General features: G+C 44.7%; 1 protein-coding gene across 2 annotated transcripts in view; it reads left to right on the forward strand.

Annotated features, from left to right (window-relative positions):
- Positions 1-1,776: 1,776 nt before the first annotated feature.
- The window catches only part of FBXO21 (F-box protein 21), a 38,339-nt gene continuing 16,980 nt past the window's right edge, over positions 1,777-23,135 (forward strand). The window contains exons 1-9 of one of the 2 annotated variants that reach the window (XM_040251627.1): positions 1,777-2,083; positions 2,960-3,095; positions 4,975-5,069; positions 11,985-12,106; positions 15,105-15,251; positions 15,551-15,687; positions 16,667-16,803; positions 20,196-20,375; positions 22,118-22,250. In XM_040251627.1, coding sequence (XP_040107561.1) covers positions 1,845-2,083; positions 2,960-3,095; positions 4,975-5,069; positions 11,985-12,106; positions 15,105-15,251; positions 15,551-15,687; positions 16,667-16,803; positions 20,196-20,375; positions 22,118-22,250 — 1,326 coding nt within the window. In that variant the 5' untranslated portion in view covers positions 1,777-1,844. The remainder of the gene's footprint in view (positions 2,084-2,959; positions 3,096-4,974; positions 5,070-11,984; positions 12,107-15,104; positions 15,252-15,550; positions 15,688-16,666; positions 16,804-20,195; positions 20,376-22,117; positions 22,251-23,135) is intronic. The other variant, XM_040251628.1, reaches the window with a different exon arrangement.

Below are 23,135 nucleotides of genomic sequence, written 5' to 3' on the forward strand. Positions count from 1 at the left end.
ATCTGGTTTAATGCATGTTCAAAAATAAAAATGTTCTTCTTTCCTAGGGCTTGGGGAGGATTCTCTGGATTGGCAGAGGAGAATTTAATTTTGATTTGTCATTGATCAGAAAGCAAGAGTCATTCATAAAAACAGCTTCTACCTCACAGGCTGGAAACTTTGCCAAGGTCTGAGTGTCACCAAGGCTGATGTTCACCTTCTCGGAGCCAGGGCTGGACTGTTCGGAGCCGCAGTAGAGAGATGGACAGAGACAGTGGCTGGAGAGAGAGAAGAGACGGATTTGATGGATATTAAGAATGATCATTCAGACAAGAAACTGCTTCCCTGTTTCCCTGCAGAAAAGCTTCTTTGAAGTAACTGAGGCACAGAAATCTTAACCTGTATTGGGCATCTGAATACAAATAGTGTATGCTAGCACATAGCTCAACGCTTTTTCCAGGTCCTGTGGGATCTAACCGCGGTTAGCATGCGCAGTGGTTGAAAGCTTCAAATCTGGAGCCACCACCTGATTCCAACTCAGAGTTGTTCAGCTAAGCTCTTCCCCGTTTCCTGGCCTACCAAACTAAGAGCACAGAAACAAGGTTGTTTCCATCTCCTAGGTTTTGGATTTACCTCTTACTCAGCGACGGGAACTGATGTATGTGCATTGTTTCATTTAAAAGGAAGACCTATTGTTATCCCCATTTCATAGATGTGAAGGCAGAGGCTTGGAGATGTTATGCTCTACTGGGCATTTGGACCGAGATGGTGAGGGAGAGAGAAGTGAGAAGAATGGCAACAGGTTCCAGTTTTGCAGGAATGCATGGATGGGTAGCCCCTTCCAAGGCAGGAACCACTGGGAAAGAGACATGGTAAACTTGGGGGAGGGGGTGAGGACTTTGAGCTCCTGGGAGACAAGGACACTGTCTTATCCACCTCTGTGTCCCCAAGGCACACAGTACAGGGCCTGGCACGAAACTGAGCTGAAAAACTTAAATAGGTGCAGGTGTGGAAAAAAAGAGAGTGCCTGCCCATAGCTGAATGGGAACTCCTGTTTGGAGGATTCAAATCCAGATTTGACCACTTTTTGTCTCTGTCACTTTTAATGAGTACGCTCATCTCTGTGAACTAGGTCTTCCTTATCTGTAGATCAAATATAAATATGGTACCTGTCACAGCCGGGCTCACATAGGCTGCCATGAAGAACGTGCTTACAATGCTTGGCACAGCACCCACTCATGAGTTTTATTATTAGAGCATACTGGTTTAGCATCCAGTCAAGCAGAGTCAAGCAGATCTGGGTTAGAATCTAGGACAAGGGACTCCCAACAAGTCCATTTATCTCCCTGAACCTCAGTTTCCCCATCTGTAACTTGGGAAGAAGAACAGTTCTTAGGGTGATTGCGGAGGATGGAAGCTACTAATACTGCCCGCTTATAGCTCCCAGGCCCACAGCGGCGTTATTTTCCAAGACGCATTTCCTTCCCTTGGCCAGGGGCGCAGCCCTCCCGGAGCTGCTAGGGCTGAGGGGGTGTGGCCACGGGCCTGGGCTGTGGTGGGGGTGGGGGGACCCCAGCGCCCGCCCCTCGAGGTGGGTGGGCGGGGCCAAGAGGGGGAGAGGAGCTGAGAGGGGTGTGGCCACGGGCCTGAGCAGAGCGGGAGAGGGGGGACTCTGGCACCCGCCCCTCGAGGCGAGTGGGCGGGGCCAGACAGGGCTGTGGCCACAGGCTTGGGCGGGGCGTGGGGAGCCGGGCGGGGGGGGACCTCGGCCCCCGCCCCTCGAGCCGGGTAGGCGGGGCCAAGGGGGCGCCCAGGCGCGAGCAAACGCGCGCGCGCGCGCGCAGGGCCCCAGGTACGCGGACAAGATGGCGGCGGCAGCGGTCGACAGCGCGATGGAGGTGGTGCCGGCGCTGGTGGAGGAGGCCGCGCCCGAGGCGGCGGGCCTCAGCTGCCTCGTCAACCTGCCCGGAGAGGTGCTGGAGTACATCCTGTGTAGCGGCTCGCTGACGGCCGCTGACATCGGCCGCGTCTCCAGCACCTGCCGGCGGCTTCGCGAGCTGTGCCAGGGTAGTGGGAAGGTGTGGAAGGAGCAGTTCCGGGTGAGGTGAGCCTGCGCTCCCCCCTCTCTCTGCGCGCCCCCCACCCCACCCGGGGGCCCCGGCCTGGCTGCTCCGAGCCGCCGCCGCCTCCCTGCCGGCTCGCGGACCCCACCCCCGGGAGGACCCCTTCCCGCGGACAGAGACACAAAGGCCTCCAGGCCGCTGGCCCCTCCGTCCACGCCAGGCGGACCCGCGGATGCCCAGATTGCGTCTCGGGAAGCGCCCTGCAGCCTGGCCCCCCATCAAGGATGACGACCGTGGTTATCACCGCTGATCCATCCTGCGCGCTTTTGTGCCCGACTCCGTGCTAAAATGTTTACACGGACCCGGTGATGCAGTGATCCTAACGGCCCTTTGAGGGAAGCGGGCGCAGCATCCCTTTGGCGGTTGGCCGAGAGCACAGATTTCGGTTAGGACCCGGGATAAAATCTGGCCCTGGCATACTCACCGTGTGACCTTGCGGGTAGCAGCTCCCCTTTTTGGAGCCTCATGTATCGACTTTAAATGGTGTTGTGATGAAGACCTATCTTTTACTGTGGTGGTTAGATGAGCTGATACATGGGGAGCCTTACACAGGGCCCCGCTCTTAGGAGGCGCACAATTAATGTTAACTGTGATTGCGATCACTGTGATTGTTGTTGCTACGACTGTCCCCATTTTATAAGTGGGGAGTGGAGACACAGTATTGATATTGCTAAGCCAAGGTCACGGTGTATGCGAGTGCGTGCGCGCCGGGTAAAGATTTGAACTGGGTCCCTCGCTAGGGCCGTCCCTGATCCCTAAACCCAACCGCTTTCGCTGTTTTCCAAAGCTGCTTTTGATTCCTGTTTCTTCTGCCTTTGCGTCTCTGTTAAGCTGAGGGGGTGTTCTTCTCCTTGTAGGTGGCCTTCCCTTATGAAACACTACAGCCCCACCGACTACGTCAATTGGTTGGAGGAGTACAAAGTTCGGCAAAAAGCTGGGTTAGAAGCCCGGAAGATTGTAGCCTCGTTCTCAAAGAGGTTCTTTTCAGAGCACGTAAGGATCCGTTGATGGAGCTCTAAGCATTTGCCTGCTAGCGGTGGTCTGCGTCTGGGTCTGTAGGCATTAGCTCATCCAGCTTTTTGCTACCTCCCTGTTCATTGCGCTCACAGTCCCTTCCTCACTTAGATGGCTGCAAGAATCATTGTGTCCTTTCCTCCTATCCAACAACACGGAGCCATTTGTCCCTGCCAGCTTTACTTTTCTAAAGCCAGAGAGAATGGGGGGAGGGATGGAGAGGGAGGGACCCACACGCAATGTGGAGGGAATCCAGATCAGCACTATTTCTCTTTCAAGGGGTTAGACAGTATTTTTTGCAATCTCTACATGATTGGGGGTATCATCCATGATTGAACACTACAAATTTCACCCAGTAGTTTTCCCAGAATGGTTGACAAAATTAATACAGTTCTTCTCTCTGGCTTTGCATGTTCAAACCAGTGGTGAATGCATTATTTGTTAAAGTAACAGAGGATTAAAAGCTACCCATAAAGCGAGAATTATTACTCCCTCTGATCCCATCTCATATGCATTATTTCTGAAAAGTTGTGGGGTTTTTAATGTTTGTTTTTAATGTTGTTAAAGTGCATGGGTTTGTTTGGTTTCCCTTCCACAAAATGTCTCACAGAAGTTTCTGTCTGAGGTCCTGATTCTTAACTTTTTGCACATTCTGGAAAAGAGACAGCACTAATATTTTATTTCTGATTGGAGGTCCAGAAATGGAACCAGTCTGATTTATCCTGATTTACTGAACATTAATTCTGATTTCTAATTTTAATTACTTTTAATGAGTTCACACAGTCCCTTTCAAGTTTTTGAAAGGGAAAATTCGAATGTGGCATGGATTTGAATATCTCTCCCTATAAAGAATAGAGCTTAGGTGTTCTCCAGTGTAATTTGTTTCTATAAACAAGTGTTTGTTGATGTCAGAATGACCTGAATTTGTGTCCTATTTGGGATAAGCCATATGCTGGCTAAAAGCGCTCATAGTCGCAGATATTCCACACTGGTCTAAACATGTTTGCACACATACACGTGGGGGTGCTGGATGTGCTTGATGCACTGGACACGAGCCACTCGTTTGCAGCCTCTGCTTACAGTCCAGGTGGTCTTGTGCGCATGTTTAACAGCCGAGCCTTTGTCCAGTAATGGTGCATTGTTGTGTCTTTCCCCAGATCTGTCTTTCCCCAGATCCGTCTTTCCCTGCACCTCTGTGTGATTAGAAGTGTGTTGAGGACTTTGAACATAGCAGGACTGTACTTAGGATTGATCTGTGGGTAGATGATTACTTTGGCTCAGGACCCTTGTGCTCCTGTGTTTTCCACGTGCACACAGGCTGACAAGAAATTTCCTGCTTACTTTCAGAAAGAAAAGTGGGAAAAGGAATCAAATTTTTAAACCAGGGGGGTGGGGATCTTACAGCTCATGGGCACCACCACCTCAACTTACAGAGGAGAAAACATGCCTCGACTTTCAGAGTCACCCAGACCCCTAGACTTCTCTCTCTGGCCCTGGACTCCTAGTTGAATACAGTGTTGCCAGCACAGAATAGGTACTATGAAAGACATGATTTATATATTTTTAGTCCTCCTTTCAGAGTTGTTTTTCCTTAGGTGAGAACTCTGGGTTATCACTTTCAGAAATTCCAGTCTATAAATTCCAAATATAATTCATTTGCAGCTAATAATATGATTTGAACAAATTACTGTTACCCACAGGTTCCTTTTCTCCCCTAGTGGGTGGGTGGTGCCAGATAGTGTGGGAGAGGTGTTACCGCTTCCTTGGAAGTGAACAGCTTTGCTTGTAACTTTGTGTGTGAGAGACAACAGCATTGCTACTCCTTACTGAGGCCTCTGTGTGTCTGTCTTCTTCATAGGTCCCTTGTAATGGTTTCAGTGACATTGAGAATCTTGAGGGCCCCGAGATATTTTTTGAGGATGAGCTGGTGTGTATCCTAAATATGGAAGGAAGGTAAGCTGTAGTTCTATCAGGAGTTTGTTTTACTAATAACCCCAGGATTAATTGCTGTAATAGGTGTGTGGGTGAACAATGAGACGTGTATTTCAAATGTTTCATGTTACATTCATGTCGCTGTAGTATGTTTTTGAAAAATTCTTTGTATACAAGGTAAATACACCAAGACAATTAATATTTAAAGAAATGGTGCAAAAATCCTTGTGGGAGAATTAGTATTTATTCCTCCTGGGTGTCAAATACTGTGCTCTGGGTACTTGTGTCTATTATGTCATTTGGGTAACAGAAATTATCCTTTCTTTGTTGTCACCGCCAAACTTGCCTGTTGTGAGTTGAATTAAAAAAAATATTTTTCTTAGAGGCATGTCGTATTTAATGGATAATTTTTCATAGTTTCTAAATTCTGGTAAGACGTGGTCTTACTTTAGCTGTGGACATTGTAGATATCTGGTAGAGTTGTTCATCTCTCCTGATCAAGAAGAACCCTTTGTGTCTTGGTTGTTGCTTAAAGTTTTTTATGCTTTGTATTTTCTGCTGTGAAGGTTAATTTCTAGTTTACCTGAAAGATGACTTGGCTTCTAGCCTGACTTACCTATGAAAAATATTTTCTGCTCTAAAAGTTCTGGAAACTTGACTTGAGATGGAAGATAAGAATGCTATTTTAACATCTTCCTTAAGAGAGCTCATTGTGAAATAGCTCACAAACAAGGCGTAAGGCATTTTTCTTTAAAGGGCTTTAGGAGAGCGAAATATCTATCAGTGGAACAACTGTGAGGAGAGGTAAGATGTGTCACTATTCTAGGCCTTGGATGAGTCCTGATGCAGAGGTCATTTTTCTGTTTCTATTTTGGTTTATCTATAAATGAATTGAAGTGTGATCTAATAGTATTGTGCAGCTTTAAAAATAAAAGTCGACCTCTCTTTTTTGCATATATACATAGAGACTTTTAAATACATAAATAGTCAATACATACTGAGTTTATTGGTTGTTTGGGTTTGGTTGGATGTTTAGTGCAGACTTTGTTTTTTTTTTCCTATTTATGTGGCTTTTCCTTCCTCTCTTCTCCCTCCATTTGCATTGGCCTTCCCTGCCCCACTCCCATAATTTATGATGACAACCTAGATTGTAGCTAATATGATATACATGAGGATTGAGGGGATCATTACCTTACAAAACTGAGATCATATAATAGGTACTTTTCAATAAATATCTCTTTTTCCTCATTCAACATTACGCTGTGGAAATCTGTCCTGATCAATTGGTAAAAATCAAATTCACCTTTAATAATGACTGCCTGCTTTTTTGTAGTATATACCATGACTTATTTAACCATCCCTCTATTGATAATAACCACTTTCTTCTCTATTTTGTGTTACTGTGGAGAGTGATGTTTCTAGTGTTTTCATTTCTAAGTATTAGTTCCTAGGAGTGAGTTTCTTAAGTTAGACTGTAGAATGTTGTTTGAAAAACATAAGGCAGTGCATAGGAGACATAAGAGATGCAGGTTCAATCCCTGGATTGGGAAGATCCCTTGGAGAAGGAAATGGCAACCCACTCTGGTATTCTTGCCTGGGAAATCCCATGGACACAGGAGCCTGGTAGGCTACAGTCCATGGGGTTGTAAAGAATTGGACACAACTCAGTGCCTAAGTACACAAGGCAGAGCATGTCCTTGAATAAGACTTACTATCACAAAAATGTCAGTTTTTCCAAAATTAGTACATAAACTTAGTGCTGTTCCATTTAGGATCCAACAAGAGTTTTGTGTGTCTTAAATGGATAGTATTGTCATAAAATATACACAGAAGAATACATTCACAAGAAGAGCCAGAAAAAAACAGTTTTTAAATAATCACAATGGGAAACTTCTGGAATAGGAAATAGCAACCCACTCCAGTATTCTTGCCTGGGAAATCCCATGGACAGAGGAGCCTGGCAGGCTGCAGTCCATGGGAACACAAACAGCTGGGCACGAGTGAGTGACTGAACACATGCACACAACAGAAAACTTCCACCACTTGATATTAAAACCCATTATAATGCTACCTGTTATCAAACATTACAAAATTTGAATAAAAATGGATAGCTCCATCAGTGGCAGAGGATATTTCAAAGCCATGTCCCAGCATAAAAGATAATGTATTCAAGCTCAGAGGGGAGAAGATGGATTATTTAATGAATGGTATTGGACATAACTGAATATCCATCTGGAAGAAAGTAAAACTTGCATCATGTACAAAAATTAAATTCTGAGATTAAACAATCTGAAATTTTAAATTATCACATGAAAATTTCAAGAAAACAGGAGACTTTGTGCAATCTAGGAATTCCTTCTGAACCATGACTGGTAATGCAAAGGCACTTAAAAAAAAAGATATGATTTTGCAGTTAAAAAAAAAAGATTTGTATGACCAAAGGAACTGTAAAGAAAGTCAGTAGAATACTTAAAATTTCTGAAAAGAAATTTTAAAATGTACAAAGGATAAGAGGACAACATTCTCAGGAAAGCAAGTCCAGGCACTGACAGTCTAGTAAAAATACTTTTAAATTCATTCAGATCATGTTAGATAATAATGAAGTACTGCTTTTTTACTTACCAGATTGGTTACAAAGACTAAATATGAATAGCCAGCAAAAAGTATATTATTATAGTTTTTTTAAGAAATAAAATATCATAAATATGTTACTTTTTAGCCTGACAAATATTTTAAACGTAAAGCAGGTTGTTTTTTAATAACAGAGAATACTTTCATGTTTGTAAATATTTTGCGGTGCTGGTTTTCATGCTGCTGCTAAGTTGCTTCAGCGGTGTCCGATTCTGTGCGACCCCATAGATGGCAGCCCACCAGGCTCCTCCGTCCCTGGGATTCTTCAGGCAAGAACACTGGAGTGGGTTGCCGTTTCCTTCTCCAGTGCAAGAAAGTGAAAAGTAAAAGTGAAGTCGCTCAGTCGTGTCCAACTCTTATCGACCCCATGGACTGCAGCCCACCAGGCTCCTCCATCCATGGGATTTTCCAGGCAAGAGTACTGGAGAGGAGAGTGCCATTGCCTTCTCCCACTGGTTTTCATAAATGACCCCATTTATATTCATTCTTGGCAAATGGCTTGTTGTTTCGATATGGAAGGCATAGGAAGGAAGAAGCATAGTTTCCATAAATGCTAAGGCACTAATCCCTGGATATTTGAAAACAGTTTACATTTACATTCTTCGTGGTCTTAAAAAGGAGTAAATAAAGATTCGAAGCAGCATATTAGAAGAGCATACACCATAGTTAAGACGACTGACCCAGAATGACCAACACTGAAGCATATTTCAGTAAAAAGATTGAACTTTAAAGACAGGAAAGTCCTTTGAGAATCCAAGCAAAAAAGATGAAGCCAGTTATAGGGAGAATAAGTCAGAATACCATCAGACTTTTCAACAGGAGTAGTCTATTCCAGAGAAAAAGAGTAACACATTTAAGATATCCAAGGATGGAGAATGTCAGCCAAGGATTTTTATATCCAGCCAAATTGATTTCCAGATGTAAGAGCTGTGGAGAAACCTATCCACTTGCAGTAACTCGGACTTTGGAGCTCTGCCTGAAAAATGTGCTAGAAAATAAGCTTCAAACAACTGAAATAACCAGAGAGATCCTAATACAAGGACTAGTGGTGAATATTAAGTATAGGTTTACTTGTAGAATTAAATCCAAGTGACAGTTGATAGGGACAAAGGTATTGTATGTGGTGGCTGTAAGCTCTGTGTAGATACAGTACACCTCTCCAAAAGAAACGAACAGACAATGGGGGAGAGTATGAGCAAAATGTTTCCCTGTTTTCAGGAACCATCAAGGTGATGCGAATGTTGGTTTTGTTATTCCGAGGCTGGTGTGTGTGTGTGTGTGTGTGTGCATGTATGAAAGAGAGAGAGATGTGGAATAAAATACATAAGTGATCATGTGACATTCTGATTCATCCCCGGTATCCTGAAGAAATAGGATTCTCCTGGAAGAAAAAAGAGATATTTTTATATATATATATATATATATAATAGAAGCTAAAAACTGTATAATTGTGAGTTTAAATTAGATGTATCAGTATGAACTCATAAGATACTTGGTACTGAAATGTGTGTTAGGTATATATGTATGCACATGTGCACACACACGCTAGACTCACTGAAACGGTCCGGAAGCAAGCGCCAGCCCAGCAGAAACAATCATCAGGAGTCCTCAGATGGTGGTCTTCTGTCAGTACTTCCCACAAAAGCAGCCAGGGTTTCTGGAGAAACGGCTGATTCTAGGTCCAGAGCAGGAAATGTAAAAGATGACCCGGGAGCATCTTGGAAGCCTGGAGCCAGATAGCAAGGAAAGTAACAGTATTTCATGTCAGAAGTATTGATGGACAGGAGGCTTCCTTTAGACAAGTAAACAGTGTTTCACGCCAGAAGTGTTCATGAGCCAGCATGAGGAGGCTTCCTTTGGTCAGAGATGTGATGATTCAGTCATCCACATGGACAGTAACTAGAACGTAAACTCATAATACTTAACAACAACTAATTAATTGGTCACCTTTGGAGGATAATAACAACCCAAAGTATTGTTTTGGGATCTGATGAAAGTAGTGAGCATTTATTCTGCCTTTTCCTACATACGCTGCCACTGGGGGAGCAGATAATAGGTGAGGGGAAGTTATTCTTTATGGTAAAATATTCTAGCTAGTAATGAAAAGGGATAGTTGAATTAGAATATCACCACTTTAGGGCCTTTGGTGAATGAGTGGACCTGGGCCTTTGAGTAGCAATCACTGCTGACATCACAGAAAGAGACACCCGAGGCACGATTGCCTTCTTACAGAACTCACTACCACCTATGAAGAGTAAATGGAATCTGAATCTGATCAAGCCTTTACATCTAGTTTACAGGAGTTTAGAAAACAACATGTTCAGCTACACCACGTAGATGCAGTCAGCAAATTCCAGACTATGGGAAAGTACAGGTCAAACAACCAGGTTTCTTCAACAAATAAAATACGAGGGGAAAAAAAGATGAAGGGGAAGCCTGTGAATTTTAAGTGACTTAAAAGGAATCTTACCAGACTAGTCTGGAGTTTTTAGGGGTGCATGTTTGCGAAAGCTCTGGAGAAAAGCAAAGTAGTGATGATCATAGGGCGCAGATTGTGATCGTCGTCACGGGGTGGGGGGGAGGCGGAGGGGAGGGCTCGTGGAGGGCTTCCAGGGCTTCTTCAGAGTTCTGTTTCTTGGCCTGAGTGGAGGATCCAGGGGTGTTTCCCTTATAGTAATTAAGTTATTTATTTGATTCATGTGATTTTCTCAATTGCAATATTTTACAACCCAAAGATTAAAAAGCTGGTAAAACCTCTGCTGATTTTCATTTACTCCCTAAAAACTGAAGAGTCCTTTATTTATGAAGCCAGGCAGATAAGATAATCATTAACTCCCTGCTACTTCCCACAATCCCTGTGTGTATTTGAAAGATCTGGTAGAGAAATTCAGTTGCTCAGCAGTTATTTACTGAGCATCTGTGGTGTCAGACATTACTCTGGGTGCTGAGGATACAGCAGTGAGCCACACTTAAAAACCTTGCCCTCAGGGAGCTCACACTCGAGTGGAGAAGAGAGGTGCTGAACAACGTAAAATATTTATTAGGAAATGAGAAGTGTTTAGAGAACTGTTAACCAGGGAAGAGGGTGAGTGAGTCGTGGGGGCGGCGGGGGGGTCCAGTTTTAAACAAGAGTGGTTGGAGAGAGCCTTACTCAAAGTGACATTTGAATCAAAACCTGAAAGGAGATGAGGGCCCAGATTGCAGATCTCCAGGGAAAGGATGTTCTAGTCAGGAGGAACTGAGTGCCTAAGGGTGAGGGAGCCTAGTGTGAGCTCCACCAGCTGGGATAAAGGGAGGGTCAGAAAGCCCCCACGGCCGGTGACTGGACTGAGTGGGGTGGGGCGTGATACAGGAACCAAGGGGTCGATAGGCAACTGGGGCAAGAGTGTAAAGGACCGTTCGGTCATCATGGGGACGTGGATTTTTACTTTGAGCAAGGTGGAAAACCGTTGGAGAATTTGGGGCAGAGGATTTTTGTGCTGACTTCACATGTCAGCTGGAGTCCTCTCGCTCTCCTGTTGAACATTGACTACGACTGTTCAAAGCAGAAGCTGCTATGAAACAGATGAAAGAGGGTGGTGGCTTAGTTGAGTCAGTGAGACATGTTTATGTTTCCGGTACATTTGGATGGTAAGACTAATAACTATTGGCAGATTGATTGAATATGACTGTGAGAAAAAGCAGAGAGTCAAGGGTGACTCCAAAGGTTCGGCCTACCTGGAATGATGGAGTTGCCGCCACCTGAGATGGGCCTGACCCTAGGAAGGGAAGAAAGTTAAGCTCTCATCAGATTCTGAGGTGGGATATCACTGTAGCAGTTGGATATACACGTGTGGAGTTGAGGGAAGAAATGCATTCTGGAAAATAAATCGGGGGCTGTCGGTATGGATGGCGTCTGAAGCCATGAGAATGGATGAGACAGCTGCAGCCTGAGGCCCGAGTTAACCGCTGGCAGGTGCCAAGTGGCCAGCAAGCTTTCAAATGCCTCACGCCTGTCTCCTGAGACTCACCCAATTCCCCTGACTTTTCAGGTTTCTCTTTCATTTCCTGTTAGTATATCTGAAGCCAAATGGATAACTGTTTCTTGAACTCCAGCACAGCTAATTTAGTGGTAAATTACAAATTCCAAGTCCTAAATTCTGCTGTTTCCATGATAAGTACTCTGTGCTTGTGAGCCAGTTATACTTTTATTGTTAAGAAGACTCTTAACACAGTATGATTAGTATGACATAAAGAAATGGATAATGGAAAGTTTTAATATCTTAATTCTTATTGACTTATTGCTAACTTGTTTGTTTTTTCCAGAAAAGCTTTGACCTGGAAATACTATGCCAAAAAAATCCTTTATTACCTACGACAACAGAAAATTTTAAATAATCTTAAGGCTTTTCTTCAACAGCCTGATGACTATGAATCATATCTTGAAGGTGAGACTTCAGCACTGATATTGTGATAGTCAGCTAAGTTGCCCTTAAGAGCAGCGGTGGAAAGTGGCCCTGATGAAGCAGCAGTGGAGAAGGAAACGGCACTGCACGGGCTTCTGGAGGTTGGGATATGTGGTCTGATCAGTTAGCTAAGCAAAATGATTGCGTTTAGAGCTAAGATCTGGTCAGAATCTTCAGCTGTCAGCTAAAGAGTGTTTTCTAAAGATGCACTGTCAGTTCAAAGTATGAAGCTGATTTTTTAGCTAAGGAGGTTAATTCCGGTTTTTCTAAGTTTTCAAGTCTCATTTCCACATCAGAAACAAAAGTGTCCAGTTTTGTCTCCACGCGACCTTGAGCAAATCCCTTAACCTTTCTGGTTGGAGTTTAATGAGGACAAAATGTTCCTGCACGTCAGTGAGTCTGCCCGTCCATAATGAGCAGTGAGTGGAAAGAAGTCCTGTGGACAGGCAAGATGATGGGTAGAACTTTGTGTTCCTGTCCAGTTGGACAAGAACACAATGTGACTTCATTTTTTAAAAACGATTTTAAATTCCTAACATATTACCCAGACACTCCCACAGATTATGGTTATGAAATATATGTGTGACTCTTCATTCACTTTCATTCCCTACTCCCAGTGATATACCCAGTACATTAGTTTTTTTTTTTTTTTCCCTTGCTCATAGTCACGTCTCCATTCTCTTCCTGGTCTCCTGCAGGCCTCCCTGCCTCTCCCAGCAGCAGCTTTCTAAGCAATACTTGCTTTCATGGGCATCGCCCCTTCTCGCTCCCAAGGCACCAGCATACAGTGCCGGCCCCGTCTGAAACCCAGCCTTCCCTGCAATCCCCGTGATATTGCCGCATGGCCTGCTGACGTCCTTTTTAAAATTCTCTGCCTGCTTTCAGTCCCCTCCTTAGTTTGGTCAGGCCTTTCTCCATCACTCTCCAAAATGTGCCATTTGCTCCAGCCAGGCCACTCTCCTTACTGGCACCCTATGCACAGGTACCTGGCTTCACTTCCTCATGGATGGTATCCCTTTTCTTTAGGATTCCATTCTATGTCCTACTCGCCCTCCAGGCTCATTCCAGGTTTCATTTGCATGAAGTTTCTCTGATGGCTGCAGCACTTGCCGATTTTGCTTCTTCCTGCCTAACACAGCCGCAGTGGCTGGTAAACCCTGCCCATCCTTTCTCCAGTGGTCACTGTATTTCTCGGTTCTTTGGCCTTAGAATCAAGATCTACTCCGCAGTGCTGTGCGCAAGCTCTTGCTGATTGATCTTGTTGGTTATGCTATCCAGAAGGAGTTGAAGTGACTGCTTCAGTTCACTAAAATATCTTCAGTGCCCTGGAGTCTTCGCATATGTGTCCTGGAGTTGAGAGTCATCTTTTGTTTATTCCACAGTCAAGAATAACTTGATGAGCTTAATTTATGAAAACAATTAACTTCTCTTTCATCTTTATAATATTATAAAGTAATATCATTTTTTTAAGTTCAGTCGCTCAGTCCTGTCTGACTCTTTGCAACACCATGGACTATAGCACGCCAGCCTTCACTGTCTCTCACCAACTTCTGGATCTTGCTCAGACTCATGTCCATTGAGTCTGATGACATCCAGCCATCTCATTCTCTGTCATCCCCTTCTTCTCCTGCACTCAGTCTTTCCCAGCATCAGGGTCTTTTCCACTGAATCATTTCTTCACATCAGATGGCCAAAGTATTGGAGCTTCAGCATCAGTCCTTCCAACGAATATTCAGGACTTATTTCCTTTAGGATTGACTGGTTTGATCATCTTGCAGTCCAAGGGACTCTTAAAAGAGTCTTCTCCAACACTTCAGTTCAAAAGCATCAATTCTTCGGCACTCAGCTTTCTTTATGGTCTAACTGTCATATCCATACGTGACTACTGGAAAAACCATAGCTTTGATGGACCTGCCAGCAAAGTAATGTCTCTGATTTTTAATATACTGTCTAGGTTAGTCATAGCTTTTTTCCCAAGGAGCAAGTGTCTTTTAATTTCATGGCTGCAGTTACATCTGCAGTGATATTTTAAGTAGTTGAGTGAATAGAGGTTGGCTCCAGGATCCTGGTTCTGAGTGGCAGACTAGAATCGTCTGATGCCATTGATGAGGTCTAGGGAGCAGCAGTCAGACATGGCGGATCCCAGAGCCATGCAGCAGAAGCCTTGTCACCTGGCTGACAGGGATCTCAGTCCCAAGGAGGCCCAGGAGCCAGGCCTGGGCTGGTGGAAAAACCAGAACTGGGGTCCTGGTCACTTGATACCCTGGTCACTTGGGGATCAAGTTAGGGAATCTGGGTCCTGAGCTGGTTTGAGACCTTGTGGATTTTAAGGGGCTCCACAACTTCCCAAGTGAAAATATCCTATGACAAATAAGCAAGTTAGTTATTCGATTCTAGGGTTAAAAAGTGACCTGAGGCAGTAAAGTAATGATTTTTGACAAACAGTGTCTCTGGTGTGCTCTGTACAACTTTTTAGCTGTGGGTTTCTTGAGTGTAACTGTTTAACTTCAAACTCCAGTTATCTCCAAAGTCCATTTACTGGCTTACCTTTCAGGGGAATAGTTTGTGGAAATGGCATATCTGACATTGTGGACTTTCAATGATTTTTTTTTTTTCCAAGTCAAAATGCTGTCATATACTATTGAATTCTCAAGAGTTGTTGGGATTTTGAATTATAATTAAGAGGGGGAGAGAAGTAGCCTGAAAAGAGCTCCTTTATGGTATTTATCTCTCTTGGCAGTAGACCATGGGTATATGTGTCAGAGTAAGTCCTTGACCTCTGAGAGTTTTGGTATATTAATAATGAAATGTCAGCTCCTTGGTTGTAAGCACGTTGCCCCTTCTCAGTGGATTAGAAGCCAGGCCTGACATCCAGGATAGGAACCATCCGAGGAGTATGGCCTCAGGAGTCTGGGACGAATGACCACTGTTAAGAAAAGGCAAATGTAAGAACTTATCCCGTGATTCTTATTCGTTTCAGGCGCGGTGTATATTGACCAGTACTGCAACCCTCTCTCTGACATCAGTCTCAAGGACATCCAGGCTCAGATTGACAGCATCGTGGAGCTTGTTTGCAAAACCCTCCGGGGCATAAACAGTCGCCACCCCAGCTTGGCCTTCAAGGCAGGTGTGGAATTGCTTTGGATCCAGCTGTATTTGTAAAAGAAAAACCTAGAGTGATTGGTTAATTTGGAAAATTCTGCACTGCGTTCCCATTATGTCCCCTCAAAGCGATAGATAACACAACCACCTGTTCACCCGAATGATGTCAGGGGCTTCAAAAACATAGTCTCTTTTCCACCCAGCATTGGCAACACCTGATGAGCTTTCCTAGGACGTGGCCAGTGTCTGCACGTCGGGTTGTTGGGGACACTCCTCACGGCGTTATATGTGCTTGTGTCCTCAGAGTAGGTCTCTGTGTTTCAGGCGAATCCTCCATGATCATGGAAATAGAGCTCCAGAGTCAGGTGCTGGATGCCATGAACCACGTCCTATATGACCAGCTGAAGTTTAAGGGGAACCGAATGGATTACTACAACGCCTTGAACTTATATATGCACCAGGTAAATGTGGGGGTGCGAGAAAATACTGTTATAATATATGTAGGTGGAGCTTATCTCTGATGAATCGTACAGTGTTTGAGGGCAAGGACTAGATTTTGTTGGTCTGCCAATGCCTGGTGAAACTCATTTTTTGCCTTTCCTATGAGGGTATTGCTGTGGATTTTATCTGATTCATCACAGAGCACCCTTTTGTCTGAAAACCCTGGAAGTAAATTCCTGGCTAGAAATAGGTACGCCTCTGACTCAGTGTGGTCAGATAGCTTCTTGTGAACAGTAAACAGTGAAACTAAGCAGGTCTCCCTTTCTGCAGTAGCCTCCAGGAAGACTGGAGGAAATGAGTGACCAACTGTGCCATCGATGCTTATTTTTTGTTTGCATTCTACCTGTCTCTGTTTTTATATCTGTTCTGTTGCTCTCTCTCAGACCTGTATTTTCTTTTGTCATATCTTACACACTTTTCTTTGAAATACCCTTAAGTTCTTCCTAGAAAAAGGAGGGCCTAACCATAGGTCTATAGACTTTGGCTGTGAAGGCCAGACGGTGACTTCTCTCGACCTGGCTCCTCAGGCCAAATGCCCTCTGTCCTAACCGCTCAGTTCTGCCCTAGTCATGTGAAGGAAAATGCAAACCATCCAGAAACAGAGGAGTGTGGCTGTGTCCCCATAAAACTGTGTGTGTGGACGTGGACACGTAAATTTCTCAGTTTTCACATTTTATGAAATAGTGTTCGGTCAACTTCTTGTAAACATTAAAAAAACGCTAAAATTCTTCTTAAGCAGGCAATCCAAAAACAGCTGGTCGGTCTGATGTGGACTGTAGCCTGCAGAGCCGTGATCTAAATGAATAAAATACTCATCCATTTAAGTCTGAAAACCTATCCTCGCACCTGCTACACAATGGGCGCCGACTGGGAAGGCATGTGGAAGAGGTGAGAAGGTGTGGTTTTCTGTGTGAAGCTAAAGCCTGCTTTCTTCCCTAGGTGTTAATCCGCAGAACAGGAATCCCCATCAGCATGTCTCTGCTCTACCTGACAATTGCCCGGCAGTTGGGGGTCCCACTGGAGCCTGTCAACTTCCCCAGCCACTTCTTACTAAGGTGGTGCCAAGGTGCAGAAGGGTAAGCCATCTCCGACCCCACGTGATTGCCCTGTGCTAAGAGAAGTGTAGCAGCAGAAGTTATCAAGGGGACCAGGGTGGTGAGAGCTGGTTTGCTCTTGATTGTATCCAGGTCCATAATCTGTTTCGGGGGAGAAGGGCAGTGTGCATTCTTCTGCCTTGTTTCTCCCAAGGGGTGTGTGACTCTCCAGTTATCTCAAAGAAAACAGTTTACTTTTGAAGGACTAACAGTTTAGAGTCTTGTATGAATCTCAGTCTCTTTGTTCCAAAGCAAATCAGTGACAAAGAATTCTTAAGCTGTTTCTTCCCAGTCTTCCATAAAACCTCCCACAGAAGGGAGGTGGGGGTGGGGTGGGGGACGCAGAGGGAACTGGGCTGCCAGGTTCTTCATTTGCAAAAGCCAATAGGCATGTTCTCAGCAGGGGAGCTCCTTCAGGCAAGGTTAGTGCCTGTTTTGCAGACCAGGTTAAAGAGTTCTGTTTTGTTCTCTTTTTTTTTAAACCTGCTGTCCTCTTGGACGTAAAGCTCCTTTACAGCAGTAGTCTAGCTTTTTGGAAAGCAGTTCATCAAATGGGTAGAGATGCCCTCTCTTTAAAAGTGCCCTTTAGAGGGAAAAGAAACAAAGTTATTTGATTACATCCTGTTATTTGAGACTACTTCCTGATGACTGGCCCTGGTACCCTTTGCTGAAGTGATGAGCAGAATGAAAGAAAGTAGCTGAGCTTTGAAGTTCGACTGGGTTCAGACCTCAGCTTCCTCTGGGCTTAAGTTTCTTCCTCTGTAAAATGGGGCCGATGTTTTTCATACTGTGGTTTGGAGGGTTCAGTGAGAGAACCCAAATGCTTTGCACAAGTGGTGGAATTCTGACGCTGGTCTCTGTGTTTCCACCTCTGGATTTGGGAAATAAAACACCTCCTTGGTGGTATTCTCCATTCTTTTCTCCCTCTTCTCCTTTCTAGAGGTTAGTTTGAAAGTATTTGTTATTTCCATGCATATTTTTATATTCTATGACATGTGTGTGTTTCCTTAAATAGGAAGTACAGGCTTCCCTTGTTTCCCAAATATAATCTGTTTCTTAAGATGTATTGGATAGTTTCTCTGTGGGAGAGTAGGCACCCATTTTCCATTATTTTAAATGAAAAAAATGCTTTTCCAGCCCATTCCCTCTCCCTGAGTAACTCAACCAATTTCCCCAAATATCTAAAACATCCTTAAATGTTTATATTATTTAATGGTCCACTAAGGACTTCCGCATGATACAGAGCATTTAAAACACCAATTACCGTGTTATTGACCACAGTAACCCATTGCTGGGCACGTTTGCGTGTGCCAACAGGATTGTGTGTCCTTGTTTAGGCTCCAGTGAGTGTACACCACATTGCAGACGAACAGTGAAGGGGTTTGTTAGCACCACAGACACCTGGCAGACACTGAGACCCGTGAAGTTGTGGCCCATGGGGGCGCGCGCGCCTGCTAGGCCCTCAGCCTCCATGTCTGCACCGAGACCATAGTGCTTGCTGACTGTGACCGTATCGTGAGTCTTAAAAACCAGGCGGCTGAGACCCGCGTGCAGTCCTTCAAAATTGCCCTGGCTCCTCTAAGCCTGAAGCCCACACACAGCGTTAGAGTCCGTGGTCAGGCCCTTGAAGCTCTAGTGTGGCAGCTGGCCCCAGAGGTTCTCTGGACTCACGGATTCACGTGAGGAGCATGCTGTGAGTGTCCCTGCTCCGTCTGTCTATCTGTGAGCACATCTGCTTCCACGTTGCAGTCATCTTTAATGTCCTTCAAAGGATTTCACTCTTTTCTATAGCCAGCTCTTTGACATCTTATTAGTTATTCCTGGGTACCTTCACTTTTTTGTTGCTATTGAAAATGGTCATTGTTTAAATGACACTTTTTATGTATTGGTGGTGTACAGGGGTATAAATCTGGGTTGATTGTTGGCCCCTCTGCTGAATCAATTATTAGTGATAATAATTTGTTAGGTTTTTCAGCCTTTCTATGTAGATAATCATATTTTCTGAATCATGACGTTTTGTTTCTTTTTTTTCCCCCAGCTGTTATATGTTTTTGTCTCTTTCACTTACTGTGCTGGCTAGGTCCTCTTGAACACAGTGAATAGAAACAGTGATAGCAGGCACTCTGTCTTGGGTGTGACGTTACAGTTTCACCTCAGACATGATGTTTGGAAGCAGTACCTTTCATTGAGATGATCAAAACTACCTTCTAAAATTGTAATTTCCTGAGAGTTTTATTAATAACTAGGATTTTTATCCCCTCAAATTTCTTTTCTGTGTCTACAGATACAATCATATAGTTTTGCTCTTGTAGTCTGCATGTGCTGAAGTTTTTTAGCATTCAACCCTCGTTTCATTCTTAGGGAACATCTAACTCAGTCATACAGATTTTGATCATACATCACTGTATTTGATTTGGTCATATTGTATTTAGAATTTTTGCCCATAAACTTGTGTCCATTTGTGTGGTTCTCCTAGACTAAAAAGGGATTGAAGAGCATTCCTTATTTCTGGAACATTTATATATGTCTTGCTAAAGCTGGGCTATTGATATGACTCAAGGAAGAAATCTGACAACTTTCTAGCAGCCCAAGAGAAAGTCTCTTGCATGATTTGCAGTCAGCATAAGATCAAAGTGAAATAGTTGCTCAAAGGAGAAAACACAGCTTTCCCTGAGAGTCCCACCCCAGCCCTTCAGGCATCCTCCTCGGGTAAATGTCGTGTAGTTAGAGGTATGGCAGTAAGAACGCGCCTCCTAGGACCACCTCCCTGCCTGGCTCTGATGTTGCTAGCCACCCCCCACCCCCACCTCACCCCGCCACCTCATGCGAGAGCTGGGTTCGTGCAGAGCAGTTCCAAGGGAGGAGTGGAGATGGAGTCCAGGGACACAGCTCTCTGTGGTCGGGAGCAGGTTCTCACCTGAGCTGCTTGAGGGTGTCTGCAGAGCTGAGGCCAGAACCCTTGTGGCTCCAGACTCCTCTAACTTTCATCACAGCCTCGAGGGGCCCGGGCTCCACACATAGTAACTGCTGCTCTGTGGAATTTATTGACTGCCTCAGGCATTCCAGAATTACCTCTCTCAACTGGATTTTGGATAGATCTACCTGACAGTGAGTTTTCAGGATTACTGTCTCTAAAAACCTATATTAAATGGCACAAACCAGTGCTGTTTCTTAAATACCAGTGTATCAGCATCTTATTCCATCAGAGTATGTATAAAGGTCAGCTTTCAGACTTTGAACAAGGCCTTGATATTTTCAGCAGAAATGCAACTGTGTTAACATTCTGTCTCTGATTTGAGCTGTTTATTAGGGGGTTTTGACTGGTTCAGCTCCAGCCTGAGCGACAGCTCACTACATTGCTGCTCTTCGGGCAGGACGACCCTGGACATCTTCGACTACATCTACATAGATGCTTTTGGGAAAGGCAAGCAGCTGACAGTGAAAGAGTGTGAATACCTGATCGGCCAGCACGTGACCGCAGCACTGTATGGGGTGGTGAACGTGAAGAAGGTGTTGCAGCGAATGGTGGGAAACCTGTTAAGTCTGGGGAAGCGGTAAGGTTTTCTCGATTTTCCAGTTCTTTTGTAGAGTGTGCATCTTTGGAGACGCAAATTGCCTTACAGAGAATTTTATTTCACGAGCCTGCCTGCCATACTGAGAAGCATTGGATGCTGCTCAGCACCATTGGGACCACAGGGGAGGAACCAGTTCCCATGACATAATACTGTCCAGACTTTGGATGTGCTCAGTGACTTTTCCTTGAGGTCTTTGCAATGGACTTAGACAAGGGCTCTTTTATAAAAGCTGAACGCATTCTCCTGTAACAAAAACATTTTAGACTGGCAATTGGAAGAACTGATGCTGATGCAGAAGCTCCAGTACTTTGGCCACCTGATGCAAAGAGCTGACTCATTGGAAAAGACTCTGATGATGGGAAAGATTGAGGGCAGGAGAAGGGGGCAACAGAGGATGAGATGATTAGATGGCATCACCAACTCAATGGACACGAGTTTTGAGCAAACTTTGGAAGATGAAGGACAGAAAAGTCTGATGTTCTGCAGTCTTTGGGGTTGCAAAGAGTCGGACATGACTTGGTGACTGAATAACAATACCGATCACTCAGTTAAGGGAACCGGAGAAGGCAGTGGCGCCCCACTCCAGCACTCTGGCCTGGAAAACCCCATGGATGGAGGAGCCTGGTGGGCTGCAGTCCATCGGATTGCAAAGAGTCTGACACGACTGAGCGACTTCACTTTCACTTTTCACTTTCATGCTGGAGAAGGAAATGGCAAACTGTTCCAGTGTTCTTGCCTGGAGAATCCCAGGGATGGGGGAGCCTGATGGGCTGCCGTCTATGGGGTCGCACAGAGTCGGACACAACTGAAGCGACTTAGCAGCAGCAGCAGCAGTTAAGGAAACAAGCAAAAATACAAAACAGTCTGGCTTCTGAGTCCAAAGAAAATTGTCTTACAGGGAAAAAAGAAATTTATACATTGGAGTCATAGTTTTCTAATGGTAGAATTTTAAAAAAAAATAGACTTTAGTCTTCTTTAAAAAAGAAAAAGAAACAAAAATCAGTTTTAGGGGGACTTCCCATAAAGTCCACTTTTCTAAAGTGTTCCAGTGGTTAAGACTACACCTCCTAATGCAGGTCCCTGGTCAGGGAGCGAAGATCCCACATGCCACACATTAAAAAAAAAAAAGAAGAAGAAGAAGCAATATTGTAACAAATACAGTAAAGACTTTAAAAATGGTCTGGATCCAAAAAAAAAGCAGTTTTAGGTTTACAGCAAAACCTGAGCAAAAAGTCCCGAATAGTTACCCCCTGCCTCCAGACACGCACAGCCTCCCTCGAGTCAGCATCCCCTCCAGAGGCATTTGTTAGAGTTGGTGAACCTACCATCGTTTACATTAGGGTTTGCTCGAGATGGTGTCCAGTCTGTGGATTTTGACAACTGTGTGATGACACCCGCCCGCCACTATAGCAGCGTCCAGAATAGTTTCGCTGTCCTGAAAGACCTCCGTGCACCACCTATTCAGAATCCGCTTCTAATTTATGTATGGTGCTGTTGAGGTGACTTCCAAGGAAAGCACTTGACAATTTTAAATTAGTGGGGTACAAAATTTCTGTCTCTTCTTTTTATTAAGAGCACTATAACTTTGCTAAACAGAGAGGAAGTATCAGAATCAGAGAACATGTGGGATTTGTGTCTCATTCGTTTTAAAACCTGGTCTTTGAAAAAGCAGACCCTAACTCGGAAGCCAGCAGGCTAATATGAAGCTTTCTTCCTCATAGGGAGGGCATCGACCAGTCCTACCAGCTCCTGAGGGACTCTCTGGACCTGTACTTGGCGATGTACCCTGACCAGGTGCAGCTGCTCCTCCTCCAAGCCAGGCTTTACTTCCACCTGGGCATCTGGCCAGAGAAGGTAATTATTTTATCTTGATGCTCTCCCCTTGCCATAGAGAGAGAAATCCTAATTGAAAGGCGGCACTTACCAGTTTATCCTTGGATTAACCTGGGGGATAAACACAGATTTACTCAAAGCGTCACAGTTTTGACCCATCGACTGAATTTTTTGTCTCCTTTTATTCTCCTGAAAATTGGCTATCCTGCCAGGAGTTGCCCATTCTCTTTTGTGATCAGCATCTTAAACTCCCAAAGATGGTGGCTTGGTCCTGAGAGCGCTCAGAAGTCAATTCTTTCACCAGGTTGTCCAAACAAAGTGGACTATGACCATATTCTCAGGGACATGCAAGGGCCACCATCTCTGGTAGCCCAAAGATGTCTTTTCCCCAAGTCCCCCTCCTCAAGGGGAAGCAGAAGTTTGAAATGTTCATCCTCCAGCTGTGCTATTAGAGACTAAACCGACCTGGAGATGTAGGAAAAGGAGATCTCAGATTTGCTCAGGTCTAGCTGCTGGGTGCAGTAAGGATAGTGCACACCTTTGGAAGCTGTTGGGTTTTGAAACCATTCCATGTGGATCTTGCAGGCTGGTGACGCCCCCTTGGCCAGCAGAAAGCCCTGTCAGCGCCTCCTGACCATGTTTGCGGTCAGCCCTGCTCCTGGCGAGCTGGGGGTGCAGCATGTGTGGCTTCCAGGTGCAATGCATGTGCTGGGGCAGCTGCTCACTCCCGTCCCGCCCTTGCATGTCCCTGAGAATATGGTCATAGTCCACTTTGTTTGGACAGCCTGGTGAGAGAATTGACTTCTGAGCACTCTCAGGACCAACAGCAAGAAATCGTCAGCCCTGTCACTGGAGAGTGGGAAAGCCTTCCGTAAGAAAGGAAATAGTCTCAGTGACTCAGCACAG

This window comes from Oryx dammah, unplaced genomic scaffold, assembly GCF_014754425.2.
Source record: "Oryx dammah isolate SB20612 unplaced genomic scaffold, SCBI_Odam_1.1 HiC_scaffold_12, whole genome shotgun sequence".
NCBI classification, from domain to species: Eukaryota; Metazoa; Chordata; class Mammalia; order Artiodactyla; family Bovidae; genus Oryx; species Oryx dammah.